At 41.9% G+C, this 14,088-nt stretch overlaps 1 protein-coding gene across 1 annotated transcript in view; it reads left to right on the top strand.

Annotated features, from left to right (window-relative positions):
• The window catches only part of TMEM163 (transmembrane protein 163), a 260,277-nt gene that overhangs the window by 4,890 nt on the left and 241,299 nt on the right, over positions 1-14,088 (top strand). The window contains exon 2 of the mRNA XM_054478923.2: positions 895-1,014. Within this exon, the coding sequence (XP_054334898.1) occupies positions 895-1,014 (120 nt within the window). The remainder of the gene's footprint in view (positions 1-894; positions 1,015-14,088) is intronic.

Raw genomic sequence — 14,088 nt, 5'->3', positions numbered from 1 at the left:
TAGTCAAAGGAGAAGGATAAACATATAAATCAAGAACATTCTGAAGACATTTTAGTCTTTGACCCCAGGCAGTTGTGGCCATCGCCTGGGAGTTGTCATGAATTTCTGTTGTTGTCAAGGACTCCCTATGTTGAAAGCATAGAAGATAAAAATAAAATTTGTCTTATACATGGCCTACCTGGGAAGCTACCTCTAGTTTTAGTAGGTTTGCCCCAATTTAATATTCTGAGAATTTTTTGACATGTGCTTGCTAAAAACGATGTGTATACTATAGAGCAGAAAAAGGAGGGAAGGAAACGTGGCATATAATTTGGGCCTGGAGGCTCTTGCTGGATGTGATTAAAGAGAAGTGGTTCTTCTCCTGATTGTTGGGGGAGCAGTGAGGTCATTTGTAGACTGACTCCTTGCTTTGGGCAAAACCCAGTCCACCAGTTGGGACTGTGCTGGTGAATCAATGCAAATCAATGCTCACAGCTGAGGAGCCTGAAGGCCTGGCTGAATGTGGGTGATTTGTGCTGTTTTCCTAACAGAAAGGTCTTGTGGGCAGGAACAGCATCTACCTGAGGCCAAGCAACATAACACAGGGGCAAAGGAATGGCCTGGTGTGATATGTCAAGGAGTGGTGGGGTCTGTGGAGTTCTTTGAAAGAGGACAGCTGCTGTTACCCTGCAGAAATACACAGCCCATATTGTCAGAGCCTGTGATTTTTCAAGGGGTGCCAGAAAGCTTGATTTTCATGTGAAATCTAATTGTTAAAACACAGTGTGGGCCAAACAAAACACGTCTTGGCCCACGGGCTGTTAGTTTGCAATTTTTGGGTAAGAAATTGTAGCTCTCGCTGTGGGTTTCTTAGTAAGGAAATGTCTAACTTCCCTTTCTCCTTGTTTTTGTCAGGCTTGCTAGAAAGCAGCACCCGCCTGAAACCTCACGAAGCCCAGAACTACAGGAAGAAGGCATTGTGGGTGTCCTGGTTCTCCATCATTGTCACCCTGGCCCTCGCGGTGGCTGCCTTTAGTGAGTATCAAGGGTCTCATCGGCCAATATGTGTTGCTGTTGCCCGTTTTATTCTCTAATTCCTGTGGGATGTGCTTTTGCTTTTAGTTGACTATTATTGATGAGTAAATTTTTTTTAGATGGTTGGATAGTCAGGGTACTTATAAATGAGTAAAATGGCTTCTCTTCTCTGCAGAGGAATGGGTGGTAAGAAGATGAGGTGGAGAGTGACTGGGAGCCTTGGCTTTCATCAGTATGCGGGCTTGCGGAAGTAGATGCTGGCTGCTAGCTGAATAGTGAAAATACTCTTGGTGGATGCCTTCAGCTTGGGCTGACACAGGACACATATATATCCTTAAGATTCTTATTTTAAGCCTAATGCAAGAAGATGGGTGCAATATTGCAGTGAGCCCTCTCCTTTTCCCTGATCACATCTGTGTAAGGCTTGGAGGAAAATTCTATGCACACTTTAGTGAAAGGAAAGTGGGAGGGTCTTCTCTCAAGTTTTCAGTGGCCATGGAAACAAAAACCTGTATTACAATTAAGAAAAACTAAGGAAGTGGAACAGTTTCTGCCAGATAATCCTGTTGGGGGTTAGGAAGGCCGATGGCATGTGTTTTCTGGACTAACATTTTGCAGCCTATGGAAATGTACGTGTGCTATTTATTCTTATGAATTGTGCAATGACTCACAAGCCTGAGCAGTGTCAGTTGCCGCTCAACCTTGGTAGCAACCCGTGGCGGTTTTTTTTTTTTTTGATGCTGGGGAAAAGACTGCATTTTGTGACGAATTTATTACCTAACAGAAAGATCTATTTTCTCAGTGATAGGCATCACACAAGGTGTCTCCTGTGACAACCCTCAGATTAGGAGAAAAAGGCACATGTCTGCTAGAAGACAAGCTATGTGTGTGTATTGTTTAAAATTCTATTCTGCAAGGGTAGATCTGCTGCTGGAAGTTGGGGTTGGCTCCCAAGAGGGAATATTAAAATTTGACCAAATGCTCCCTGCAAAACTAGGCATATATTACTTGAAGCAATTTATATTGGAAACACTGTACCATATCTTGGCTCTAAAACAGCCAAACATTTAGAAGTGGAGGGCAATGCATTCCAGAGTATAAACATTTTTTACCGGTGAGCCAGAAATCTAATCAAGGGGAATTCTGATTCCTGAAAATAGCTACTCCTTCCCCTTGCCCCCACTTTTTTAATGCTGTAACAAGAATAACAAGCTGGATTGATGTCACTAGGGGATAATTTGGTTGCGGTGGCTGGCGGAGGACTTTGGATCCGACACCATAATTTACATATGTAAAGAAAAAGGAAAGAAATGAAGGGAGGTGATTTACAAACAGAATAATAGTAACTCAGACGTGTCCATGTGCCTGATAAAGCTGTTTTGATTTGTCACGTGGGTGTTTGAATGAGGACCTGAATGTGAAGAAATATTGGGCAAGTCTTTCTTCTAGGAGAGTAATATTACATTGGATGTACTTAAGTCTCATAATAGACAAAAATTATGAGGAAATTTTGGTTTCATGTTACACCTGATCAGTTGGGTTATGTTAAAAATGTTGTTCATTTCCTTTAATAAAGAAAGACAGTTGCATAGTGCATACAGAATTAGAATGTTGCTTTGTGAAAAGGGCTTCTCTTTCTTTTTCTTTTAAAAATGATTTTACACCTTCATTGCAGCAAGTATTTAATTTAAATCTTCTAACTTCTAGCCGATAAAATGTTGGTGTTGGCATATAATATCATGATTTGTGTTATCTATAGTACATTCAATTTATTCTCACATTACTTTCAGTTTCTTCTGGTTTAGTCAAACCAAAAAATGTAGAAGGTGAATTATATTTTCCTCCACTTTAACTATAGAGTAGCTTTAGTGTTTGTGTGTGTGTGTATGTGTTTCATATTTTAAACCCTTGATATGGTCTCTGATTGTGTTGTTAGGGTTGTTGATTTTACTATTTAGTTTCCTAAATGTATTTCTAATATGCAGTATTTAAAATCTCTTCCAAAGCATCATTTATATGGTGCCAGACTTTTGTGAAATTATTTTCCTAGTTTTGAATGGAAATAAATAGAGATTAAGCAATATAAACTGACTTTCGAAGTTATGTTTAAATTAGTGTGTAAAGAAAAATGGAACATTTCAAAATGGCAATAAAGATTTTTGTAAAGTGTCAAAAAACTCCCAGTCCTACTCTTCAAGGAAGGAGATAGTTAACAGAGATGGATGAAACGCAATGCTCTGACTTCTTGCATCTCTGCTCAAACCAGTGAAATGGCCGAGTTGCATCAATTAGTATTTTTAAGAGGATTGCTATAGAATTACTATATATGATGCTTTGGTGTGGTGGAGAAGTTTTGGAGTGTGTGCCTGTGTGTGTGTGTGTGTGTGTGTGTGTGTTTGTGTGTGTTGGCAGGGGCTGTTAATCATGATGAAGAGAAAGCGACTGTATTTATGGACATGGCTTCTTGCTACTGTTGGATGGTGAAAAATTTGGGGCAGGAAGAGCATCCATCCTTGCATGGAATCAGTACTCAAGACTGAAATAAATGAACGGAGAGATTTTTTAACACTTTTTTTTTTTTAGTTAGGTGGAAGGACAATATTTCTTGGAAAATGATAAATTCTACCTAAAGATTTACATACAAGGCTGAGATTTCATTTATTTTATAAACAATTACAATTTTGGGGGGCAATTGGGTCATCCTATGGCCATTCTTTTGTTAAGGGAGTTGTCTTGGAGTTGCATCTCCTGGGGTCAGCTGGAGTTCCTGTCTTCACCTCCTCAGCTGCCATTTTCTATTTATTTAATCATAGTTACTGATTTTTAGCTGAGTATCTTCTGAAGAAATGCTGTTGGCTCTTTTGAGTTTGGAAATGAGGAGGGTGGATAGAAGTTGGCGGGCACACCTCTTTTCCTCAGTCAACTGGAAGGATTTGTATTTTTACCTGACATGTACATTGTAGGTTGTGAACCCAAAAGTCTCTGAGACAGGTCTCAATCAATTGAGAAAGTTTATTTTGCCAAGGTTGAGGATGCGCTTTTGACACAGTCTCAGGAGGTCTTAAACACATGTGCCTAAGGTGGTTGGGGTGCAGCTTGCTCTTATACTCTTTAGGGAGACATAATATATCAATGAATATTTGTAAGATGTATATTGATTTGATTTGGAAAGCTGGGACAACTGGAAGTGGATGGCTTCCAGGTTATAGGTAGATTAAAAAATGTTCTGATTGGCAATTGGTTGAAAGACTTAAGTTATTATCTAAACACCTGGAATCAGTAAAAATGAATATCTGGATTCTGATGATAAGGGGTTATGGAGACCAAAGTTTTATCATGCAGATGAAGCCTCCAAGTAGCAGACTTCAGAGAGAACAGACTGCAAATGTTTCTTATCAGACTTAATGTCTGTGTTGATGCTAATGCTAGTCAGCTTTTCCTGAATTCCAGAAGAGAGGAGGGTACAGTGAGGCACCTCCGAGTCCCCTTTCCCATCATGGCTGGAAACAGCTTTTCAGGTTAACTTTGGAGTGCCCTTGGCTGAGAGGAGAGGTCCATTCAGATGATTGGGGAGCCTTAAAATTTTATTTGTGGTTTACAAGTTAAAGATTGTTACCCTTCATCTCCTATAAGCTTCCAGGTAATCAATATACCATGTCTTCTCAAGTTAGTAGTTTCTAAAAGACCTGATGATAAAACTAGCTTACGTCAGTATTACTGAGTTATTTGTTATAGATCACATATGTAATTATGGTTGGCATTCATATGTCTGATATAGTTTGAAAAATTAGGTGGACTTTCAAAGTTTGTGCCTTGAGTATGCTTTGAAAGGGATGTGAACTATTTTTTAATGTAAACTATTTTTGATAATACTTGGTAATGTAGTGATTTTGGATCTGTTCAAATGCTGATATAAAACCAGATGGTAATACATCTTGAATATTTCAGAGAGCGCTCTAGTTTGGTTTTAAAATTCCTTCTGTTTATAATCGGTAGGCAGCATGGAAAATGGCAATCCTGTTATGAACAAATGTGAAAAAAAAGTCTGTTTTAATAATGAAGCTAGAAAGAGAACAGAAGTTCTGTTTCAAAACTCAGGGTTTTGACATCATTGATATCTTTGTTACAGTGATTTAGGAAAATGCATTCTGACTCTGTTTTTCAGGTTTGAATGCAAGTTAATTTTTAGGCACTCAATACATGTTCTGTGGGAAGTGAAGACATATTTGAAACATTCTCAGGGGAAAACCTTTCCTAAGATACACAGCTCCATTAAAAAAGTACTCCAAACCCAGATCTTCTCAGAAAAAGCTCACTCAAAATTAGGTGCAGCTGGCTGGGAGCGATGGCTCATGCTTGTAATCCCAGCACTTTGGAGGCTGGGGAGGGTGGATCATGAGGTCAGGAGTTTGAGACCAGCCTGGCCAATCTGGTGAAACCCTGTCTCTACTAAAAAATATACACAAATTAGCCAGGTGTGTTGGTGCATGCCTGTAGTCTCAGATACTTGGGAGGCTGAGGCAGGAGAATTGCTTGAATGCAGGAGACGGAGGTTGCAGTGAGCCAAGATCATGCCACTGCACTCCAGCCTGGATGACAGAGCAAGACTCTGTCTCAAAAAATAAAAATAAATAAATAAATAAAATTTAAAAAATATATAAAAGACTAGGTGCAGCTGTAGATTTAAGAACTAGAAAAACACCTTGGAAAGAAGTGATTTTCTTTTTAGATGTGGAGATTTTAAAATAATTTATTTGATTTTAATGTAAACTCTTAATCCTTAAAAATAGTAAGATATATATATATATATATATATTTTTTAGGTAATAATGAGTTTTTAATTACCCTGAAAAATGAGTTCTTACATGTTTCCATTGAGAAGTCATTCATTAGAGTAGGTCCAGGATTGCTTTTAGGGCTAGAAGAAATTTTTTTTTTCTTTTATTATTATTATTATTATTATTATTATACTTTAGGTTTTATGGTACATGTGCGCAATGTGCAGGTAAGTTACATATGTATACATGTGCCATGCTGGTGCGCTGCACCCACTAACTCGTCATCTAGCATTAGGTATATCTCCCAATGCTATCCCTCTCCGCTCCCCCCACTCCACAACAGTCCCTGAAGTGTGATGTTCCCCTTCCTGTGTCCATGTGTTCTCATTGTTCAATTCCCACCTATGAGTGAGAATATGTGGTGTTTCGTTTTTTGTTCTTGCGATAGTTTACTGAGAATGATGATTTCCGATTTCATCCATGTCCCTACAAAGGACATGAACTCATCATTTTTTATGGCTGCATAGTATTCCATGGTGTATATGTGCCACATTTTCTTAATCCAGTCTATCATTGTTGGACATTTGGGTTGGTTCCAAGTCTTTGCTATTGTGAATAATGCCGCAATAAACATACGTGTGCATGTGTCTTTATAGCAGCATGATTTATAGTCCTTTGGGTATATACCCAGTAATGGGATGGCTGGGTCAAATGGAATTTCTAGTTCTAGATCCCTGAGGAATCGCCACACTGACTTCCACGAGGGTTGAACTAGTTTACAGTCCCACCAACAGTGTAAAAATGTTCCTATTTCTCCACATCCTCTCCAGCACCTGTTGTTTCCTGACTTTTTAATGATTGCCATTCTAACTGGTGTGAGATGGTATCTCATTGTGGTTTTGATTTGCATTTCTCTGATGGCCGGTGATGGTGAACATTTTTTCATGTGTTTTTTGGCTGCATAAATGTCTTCTTTTGAGAAGTGTCTGTTCATGTCCTTCGCCCACTTTTTGATGGGGTTGTTTGTTTTTTTCTTGTAAATTTGTTGGAGTTCATTGTAGATTCTGGATATTAGCCCTTTGTCAGGTGAGTAGGTTGCGAAAATTTTCTCCCATTTTGTAGGTTTCCTGTTCACTCTGATGGTAGTTTCCTTTGCTGTGCAGAAGCTCTTTAGTTTAATTAGATCTCATTTGTCAATTTTGGCTTTTGTTGCCATTGCTTTTGGTATTTTAGACATGAAGTCCTTGCCCATGCCTATGTCCTGAATGGTAATGCCTAGGTTTTCTTCTAGGGTTTCTATGGTTTTAGGTCTAACATTTAAGTCTTTAATCCATCTTGAATTGATTTTTGTATAAGGTGTAAGGAAGGGATCCAGTTTCAGCTTTCTCCATATGGCTAGCCAGTTTTCCCAGCACCATTAATTAAATAGGGAATCCTTTCCCCATTTCTTGTTTTTGTCAGGTTTGTCAAAGATCAGATAGTTGTAGATATGTGGCATTATTTCTGACGGCTCTGTTCTGTTCCATTGATCTATATCTCTGTTTTGGTACCAGTACCATGCTGTTTTGGTTACTGTAGCCTTGTAGTATAGTTTGAAGTCAGGTAGTGTGAAGCCTCCAGCTTTGTTCTTTTGGCTTAGGATTGACTTGGCGATGCGGGCTCTTTTTTGGTTCCATATGAACTTTAAAGTAGTTTTTTCCAATTCTGTGAAGAAAGTCATTGATAGCTTGATGGGGATGGCATTGAATCTGTAAATTACCTTGGGAAGGATGGCCATTTTCACGATATTGATTCTTCCTACCCATGAGCATGGAATGTTCTTCTATTTGTTTGTTTCCTCTTTTATTTCCTTGAGCAGTGGTTTGTAGTTCTCCTTGAAGAGGTCCTTCATATCCCTTGTAAGTTGGATTCCTAGGTATTTTATTCTCTTTGAAGCATTTGTGAATGGGAGTTCACTCATGATTTGGCTCTCTGTTTGTCTGTTATTGATATATAAGAATGCTTGTGATTTTTGTACTTTGATTTTGTATCCTGAGACTTTGCTGAAGTTGCTTATCAGCTTAAGGAGATTTTGGGCTGAGACAATGGGGTTTTCTAGATATACAATCATGTCATCTGCAAACAGGGACAATTTGACTTCCTCTTTTCTCAATTGAATACCCTTGATTTCCTTCTCTTGTCTAATTGCCCTGGCCAGAACTTCCAACACTATGTTGAATAGAAGTGGTGAGAGAGGGCATCCCTGTCTTGTGCCAGTTTTCAAAGGGAATGCTTCCAGTTTTTGCCCATTCAGTATGATATTGGCTGTGGGTTTGTCATAGATAGCTCTTACTATTTTGAGATACGTCCCATCAATACCTAATTTATTGAGAGTTTTTAGCATGAAATGTTGTTGAATTTTGTCAAAGGCCTTTTCTGCATCTATTGAGATAATCATGTGGTTTTTGTCTTTGGTTCTGTTTATATGCTGGATTACATTTATTGATTTGCGTATATTGAACCAGCCTTGCATCCCAGGGATGAAGCCCACTTGATCATGGTGGATAAGCTTTTTGATGTGCTGCTGGATTCTGTTTGCCAGTATTTTATTGAGGATTTTTGCATCAATGTTCATCAAGGATATTGGTCTAAAATTCTCTTTTTTTGTTGTGTCTCTGCCAGGCTTTGGTATCAGGATGATGCTGGCCTCATAAAATGAGTTAGGGAGGATTCCCTCTTTTTCTATTGATTGGAATCATTTCAGAAGGAATGGTACCAGTTCCTCCTTGTACCTCTGGTAGAATTCGGCTGTGAACCCATCTGGTCCTGGACTTTTTTTGGTTGGTAAGCTATTGATTATTGCCACAATTTCAGCTCCTGTTATTGGTCTATTCAGAGATTCAACTTCTTCCTGGTTTAGTCTTGGGAGGGTGTATGTGTTGAGGAATTTATCCATTTCTTCTAGATTTTCTAGTTTATTTGCATAGAGGTGTTTGTAGTATTCTCTGATGGTAGTTTGTATTTCTGTGGGATCGGTGGTGATATCCCCTTTATCATTTTTTATTGCATCTATTTGATTCTTCTCTCTTTTTTTCTTTATTAATCTTGCTAGCGGTCTATCAATTTTGTTGATCCTTTCAAAAAACCAGCTCCTGGATTCATTAATTTTTTGAAGGGTTTTTTGTGTCTCTATTTCCTTCAGTTCTGCTCTGATTTTAGTTATTTCTTGCCTTCTGCTAGCTTTTGAATGTGTTTGCTCTTGCTTTTCTAGTTCTTTTAATTGTAATGTTAGGGTGTCAATTTTGGATCTTTCCTGCTTTCTCTTGTGGGCATTTAGTGCTATAAATTTCCCTCTACACACTGCTTTGAATGCATCCCAGAGATTCTGGTATGTTGTGTCTTGGTTCTCGTTGGTTTCAAAGAACATCTTTATTTCTGCCTTCATTTCGTTATGTACCCAGTAGTCATTCAGGAGCAGTTTGTTCAGTTTCCATGTAGTTGAGCGGTTTTGAGTGAGATTCTTAATCCTGAGTTCTAGCTTGATTGCACTGTGATCTGAGAGATAGTTTGTTATAATTTCTGTTCTTTTACATTTATTGAGGAGAGCTTTACTTCCAAGTATGTGGTCAATTTTGGAATAGGTGTGGTGTGGTGCTGAAAAAAATGTATATTCTGTTGATTTGGGGTGGAGAGTTCTGTAGATGTCTATTAGGTCCGCTTGGTGCAGAGCTGAGTTCAATTCCTGGGTATCTTTGTTGACTTTCTGTCTCGTTGATCTGTCTAATGTTGACAGTGGGGTGTTAAAGTCTCCCATTATTAATGTGTGGGAGTCTAAGTCTCTTTGTAGGTCACTCAGGACTTGCTTTATGAATCTGGGTGCTCCTGTATTGGGTGCATATATATTTAGGATAGTTAGCTCTTCTTGTTGAATTGATCCCTTTACCATTATGTAATGGCCTTCTTTGTCTCTTTTGATCTTTGTTGGTTTAAAGTGTGTTTTATCAGAGACTAGGATTGCAACCCCTGCCTTTTTTTGTTTTCCATTTGCTTGGTAGATCTTCCTCCATCCTTTTATTTTGAGCCTATGTGTGTCTCTGCACGTGAGATGGGTTTCCTGAATACAGCACACTGATGGGTCTTGAGTCTTTATCCAATTTGCCAGTCTGTGTCTTTTAATTGGAGCATTTAGTCCATTCACATTTAAAGTTAATATTGTTATGTGTGAATTTGATCCTGTCATTATGATGTTAGCTGGTTATTTTGCTCGTTAGTTGATGCAGTCTCTTCCTAGTCTCGATGGTCTTTACATTTTGGCATGATTTTGCAGTGGCTGGTAGCGGTTGTGCCTTTCCATGTTTAGTGCTTCCTTCGGGAGGTCTTTTAGGGCAGGCCTGGTGGTGACAAGATCTCTCAGCATTTGCTTGTCTGTAAAGTATTTTATTTCTCCTTCACTTATGAAGCTTAGTTTGGCTGGATATGAAATTCTGGGTTGAAAAGTCTTTTCTTTAAGAATGTTGAATATTGGCCCCCACTCTCTTCTGGCTTGTAGGGTTTCTGCCGAGAGATCCGCTGTTAGTCTGATGGGCTTCCCTTTGATGGTAACCCGACCTTTCTCTCTGGCTGCCGTTAACATTTTTTCCTTCATTTCAACTTTGGTGAATCTGATAATTATGTGTCTTGGAGTTGCTCTTCTCGAGGAGTATCTTTGTGGCGTTCTCTGTATTTCCTGAATCTGAATGTTGGCCTGCCTTGCTAGATTGGAGAAGTTCTCCTGGATAATATCCTGCAGAGTGTTTTCCAGCTTGTTTCCATTCTCCCCGTCACTTTCAGGTACACCAATCAGACGTAGATTTGGTCTTTTCACATAGTCCCACATTTCTTGGAGGTTTTGCTCATTTCTTTTTGTTCTTTTTTTCTCCAAACTTCCCTTCTCGCTTCATTTCATTCACTTCATCTTCCAGGGCTGACACCCTTTCTTCCATTTGATCGCATTGGCTCCTGAGGCTTCTGCATTCTTCATGTAGTTCTCGAGCCTTGGTTTTCAGCTCCATCAGCTCCTTTAAGCACTTCTCTGTATTGGTTATTCTAGTTATACATTCTTCTAAATTTTTTTCAAAGTTTTCAACTTCTTTGCCTTTGTTTTGGATATCCTCCCGTAGCTCGGAGTAATTTGATTGTCTGAAGCCTTCTTCTCTCAGTTCGTCAATGTCATTCTCCGTCCAGCTTTGTTCCGTTGCTGGTGAGGAACTGCGTTTCTTTGGAGGAGGAGAGGTACTCTGCTTTTTAGAGTTTCCAGTTTTTCTGCTCTGTTTTTTGCCCATCTTTGTGGTTTTATCTACTTTTGGTCTTTGATGATGGTGATGTACAGATGGGTTTTTGGTGTGGATGTCCTTTCTGTTAGTTTTCCTTCTAACAGACAGGACCTTCAGCTGCAGGTCTGTTGGAGTACCTGGCCGGCCGTGTGAGGTGTCAGTCTGCCCCTGCTGGGGGGTGCCTCCCAGTTAGGCTGCTCGGGAGTCAGGGGTCAGGGATCCACTTGAGGAGTCAGTCTGCCCGTTCTCAGATCTCCAGCTGCGTGCTGGGGGAACCACTGCTCTCCTCAATGCTGTCAGACAGGGACATTTAAGTCTGCAGAGGTTACTGCTGTCTTTTCGTTTGTCTGTGCCCTGCCCCCAGAGGTGGAGCCTACAGAGGCAGGCAGGCCTCCTTGAGCTGTGGTGGGCTCCACCCAGTTCAAGCTTCCCGGCTGCTTTGTTTACCTAAGCGAGCCTGGGCAATGGCGGGTGACCCTCCCCCAGCCTCGCTGCCGACTTGCTGTTTGATCTCAGACTGCTGTGCTAGCAATCAGCGAGACTCCGTGGACGTAGGACCCTCTGAGCCAGGTGCGGGCTATAATCTCCTGGGGCACCGTTTCCTAAGCCCTTCGGAAAAGCACAGTATTCGGGTGGGAGTGGCCCGATTTTCCAGGTGCCATCTGTCACCCCTGGAAAGGGAACTCCCTGACCCCTTGCGCTTCCCGAGTGAGGCAATGCCTCGCCCCTGCTTCGGCTGGTGCACGGTGCACTCACCCACTGACCTGCGCCCACTGTCTGGCACTCCCTAGTGAGATGAACACGGTACCTCAGATGGAAATGCAGAAATCACCCGTCTTCTGCGTCGCTCACGCTGGGAGCTGTAGACCGGAGCTCTTCCTATTCGGCCATCTTGGCTCCTCCTCCAAGATATATATTTTTATTCTTTTTCTTTCTAAATTATGAGACTAAGAGTTGAGAGATGGATAAAATGAAATTGCACGATTCTTCTGTAAACTCAGCAAAAAATGTTTGGGAACTTTCTAAGGTGATCTCTCATCTGACAGACACATTGGGAGACAGAAAAGACATAAGACTCTTCAGGCACTTTCTGGTGTGCTGAGTAACATGGAAATAGTTGCAGTGGCCTTAAAGGTCTGGCCTTGGCCAGACATGGTGGCTCATGCCTATAATCCCAGCACTTTGGGAGGCCAAGGCAGGTGGATCATTTGAAGTCAGGAGTTTGAGACCAGCCTGGCCAACATGGTGAGATCCTGTCTCTACTAAAAATACAAAAATTTGCCAAGTGTGGTGGTATGTGCCTGTAATCCCAGCTACTTGGGAGGCTGAAGTAGGAGAATCGCCTGAACCAGGAGGCAGAGTTGCAGCGAGCTGAGATCGCACCATTGCACTCCAGCCTGGGAGACTATGTCTCAAAAAAAAATAAAAGGTCTGGTCTGCCCTGACTTTTGCCCCCCTTTTTTCAGACACCCCAAACTTCTTCTCCTCAGGACTGGAGCCCATGTCCTTTGGGCAACCCATCTCACGAATCTCACATGGCAGTCTCCTCATTGACAACTCCCCTCCCCAAAGAGGCCTCACCAACTGCAGGCACCCATTCCCCCAGAGCAGTTTTATCCATGACACTGCCAATTTCCTTCATCACAGTTCTTCCCTTTGTGCCCCTCCTCCATGGATGAAGGCTGTGAAGCCCTTGCCTCTTCTGCCCGTGTCCCTAAACTTGCCTGTTTCCCCTACCCCTGAAATACTTCCATGACCCAAGGCCTTAACTGTGCAGCTGACATTCTGCATGTGGAATGATCCTTTGCATAGTTTGCTGGTCGTGTATTTATTTTACTGAAAAAAGCAGAATGTACACAAGCTAAAAATTCCTGAGACCAAAGGTGCACAGTCCAAATCTCCGTCCCGTCCTAAAGTCTCTCTCTTCTGCTGGCAGCCTTTGTCACCAGTGTCTTAATTGTTCTTCAAGACATTTTCTATGCACGTCCAGGCCCAGGTGTGGTGCCTGCCTACGCTTCTGGCCGCTCCTCATGTCAGATGTGGCATCTAATCCTTGCTGGACTTTTCACAGCCCCGGGCCTCTTCACAAGCTCCTGTGTCCATCTCCTTGTATGAGGTGGAACTATTGTGGAGAATCTGCAGGAATGTTTTCCTGCCTAACGTCCGGCTGCCGCCACTGAAGCAGGCAATGGTGCAGGGGCCAGGGGATGTGGGCAGGAAGTTTGAGAGCCACATCCTGGCGGTGTTCTGAGGGATAATATGCTCCTTGTGGGTGTGCTCAGGGACGATAAACCCGGAGGCTGCTTCTGAGAGGTGGAGACCAGGAGGGAGGAACAGGCAGACCAGCGGTTTGGGAACCTTGCTCCAACAACTCTCCCTGCCTTTGCATTCTGCCTTCATACCCTGTGGCCACGTGATCAGGGATTCTGTGCCTGTCACCCTCTGTGCTGTGAGCTCAGACAGCACATGGAGTACGGAGGCGTATTTCATACAGGCCCCTTTGGTTACCACGAGGTCCCTCATGATCTTGTCCCCTTCGTCCTGGCTGGCCTCACCCCCTCCCACCCCCATGCACTGCCGACTGCAGCCCCCAGAGGCTCCTTGCGGGCCCTACAGGCTGTGTCCTGTTTCTTGCCTCAAACCCACGTACCTGCTCTTCCCTTGGTCTCAGATGCCTTTGGTTCCTGACCTCCATGCTTCTTTTTCTAGGGAAATTTTACTTATCCCTCAAGATCAAGATGAAAGATCACCTTTTCTGGGAAGCCTTCCAGGCTGATTGAAACACCTCCCTTCCCCCACAGCCCCACGGGAACCCACAGATCAGGAACTCAATGCACAATACTTGAATTGTTGTGTTATTGCTTTCGGCACTAATGTGCACTCCTCCACACCAGGGCCAGTCTTCTTCAGGTGGTGTTGTCAGCCGCTAACACAGTGGAAACTCAGATGTTGGTTGCACTGGAGTCAGTTTTGCCGCCTCCGTGCTTGGGCACTGTAGTTGCAGC

Source organism: Pongo pygmaeus, chromosome 11 (genome assembly GCF_028885625.2).
Source record: "Pongo pygmaeus isolate AG05252 chromosome 11, NHGRI_mPonPyg2-v2.0_pri, whole genome shotgun sequence".
NCBI lineage: Eukaryota > Metazoa > Chordata > Mammalia > Primates > Hominidae > Pongo > Pongo pygmaeus.
This window is presented reverse-complemented; position numbering and strand designations above follow the sequence as displayed.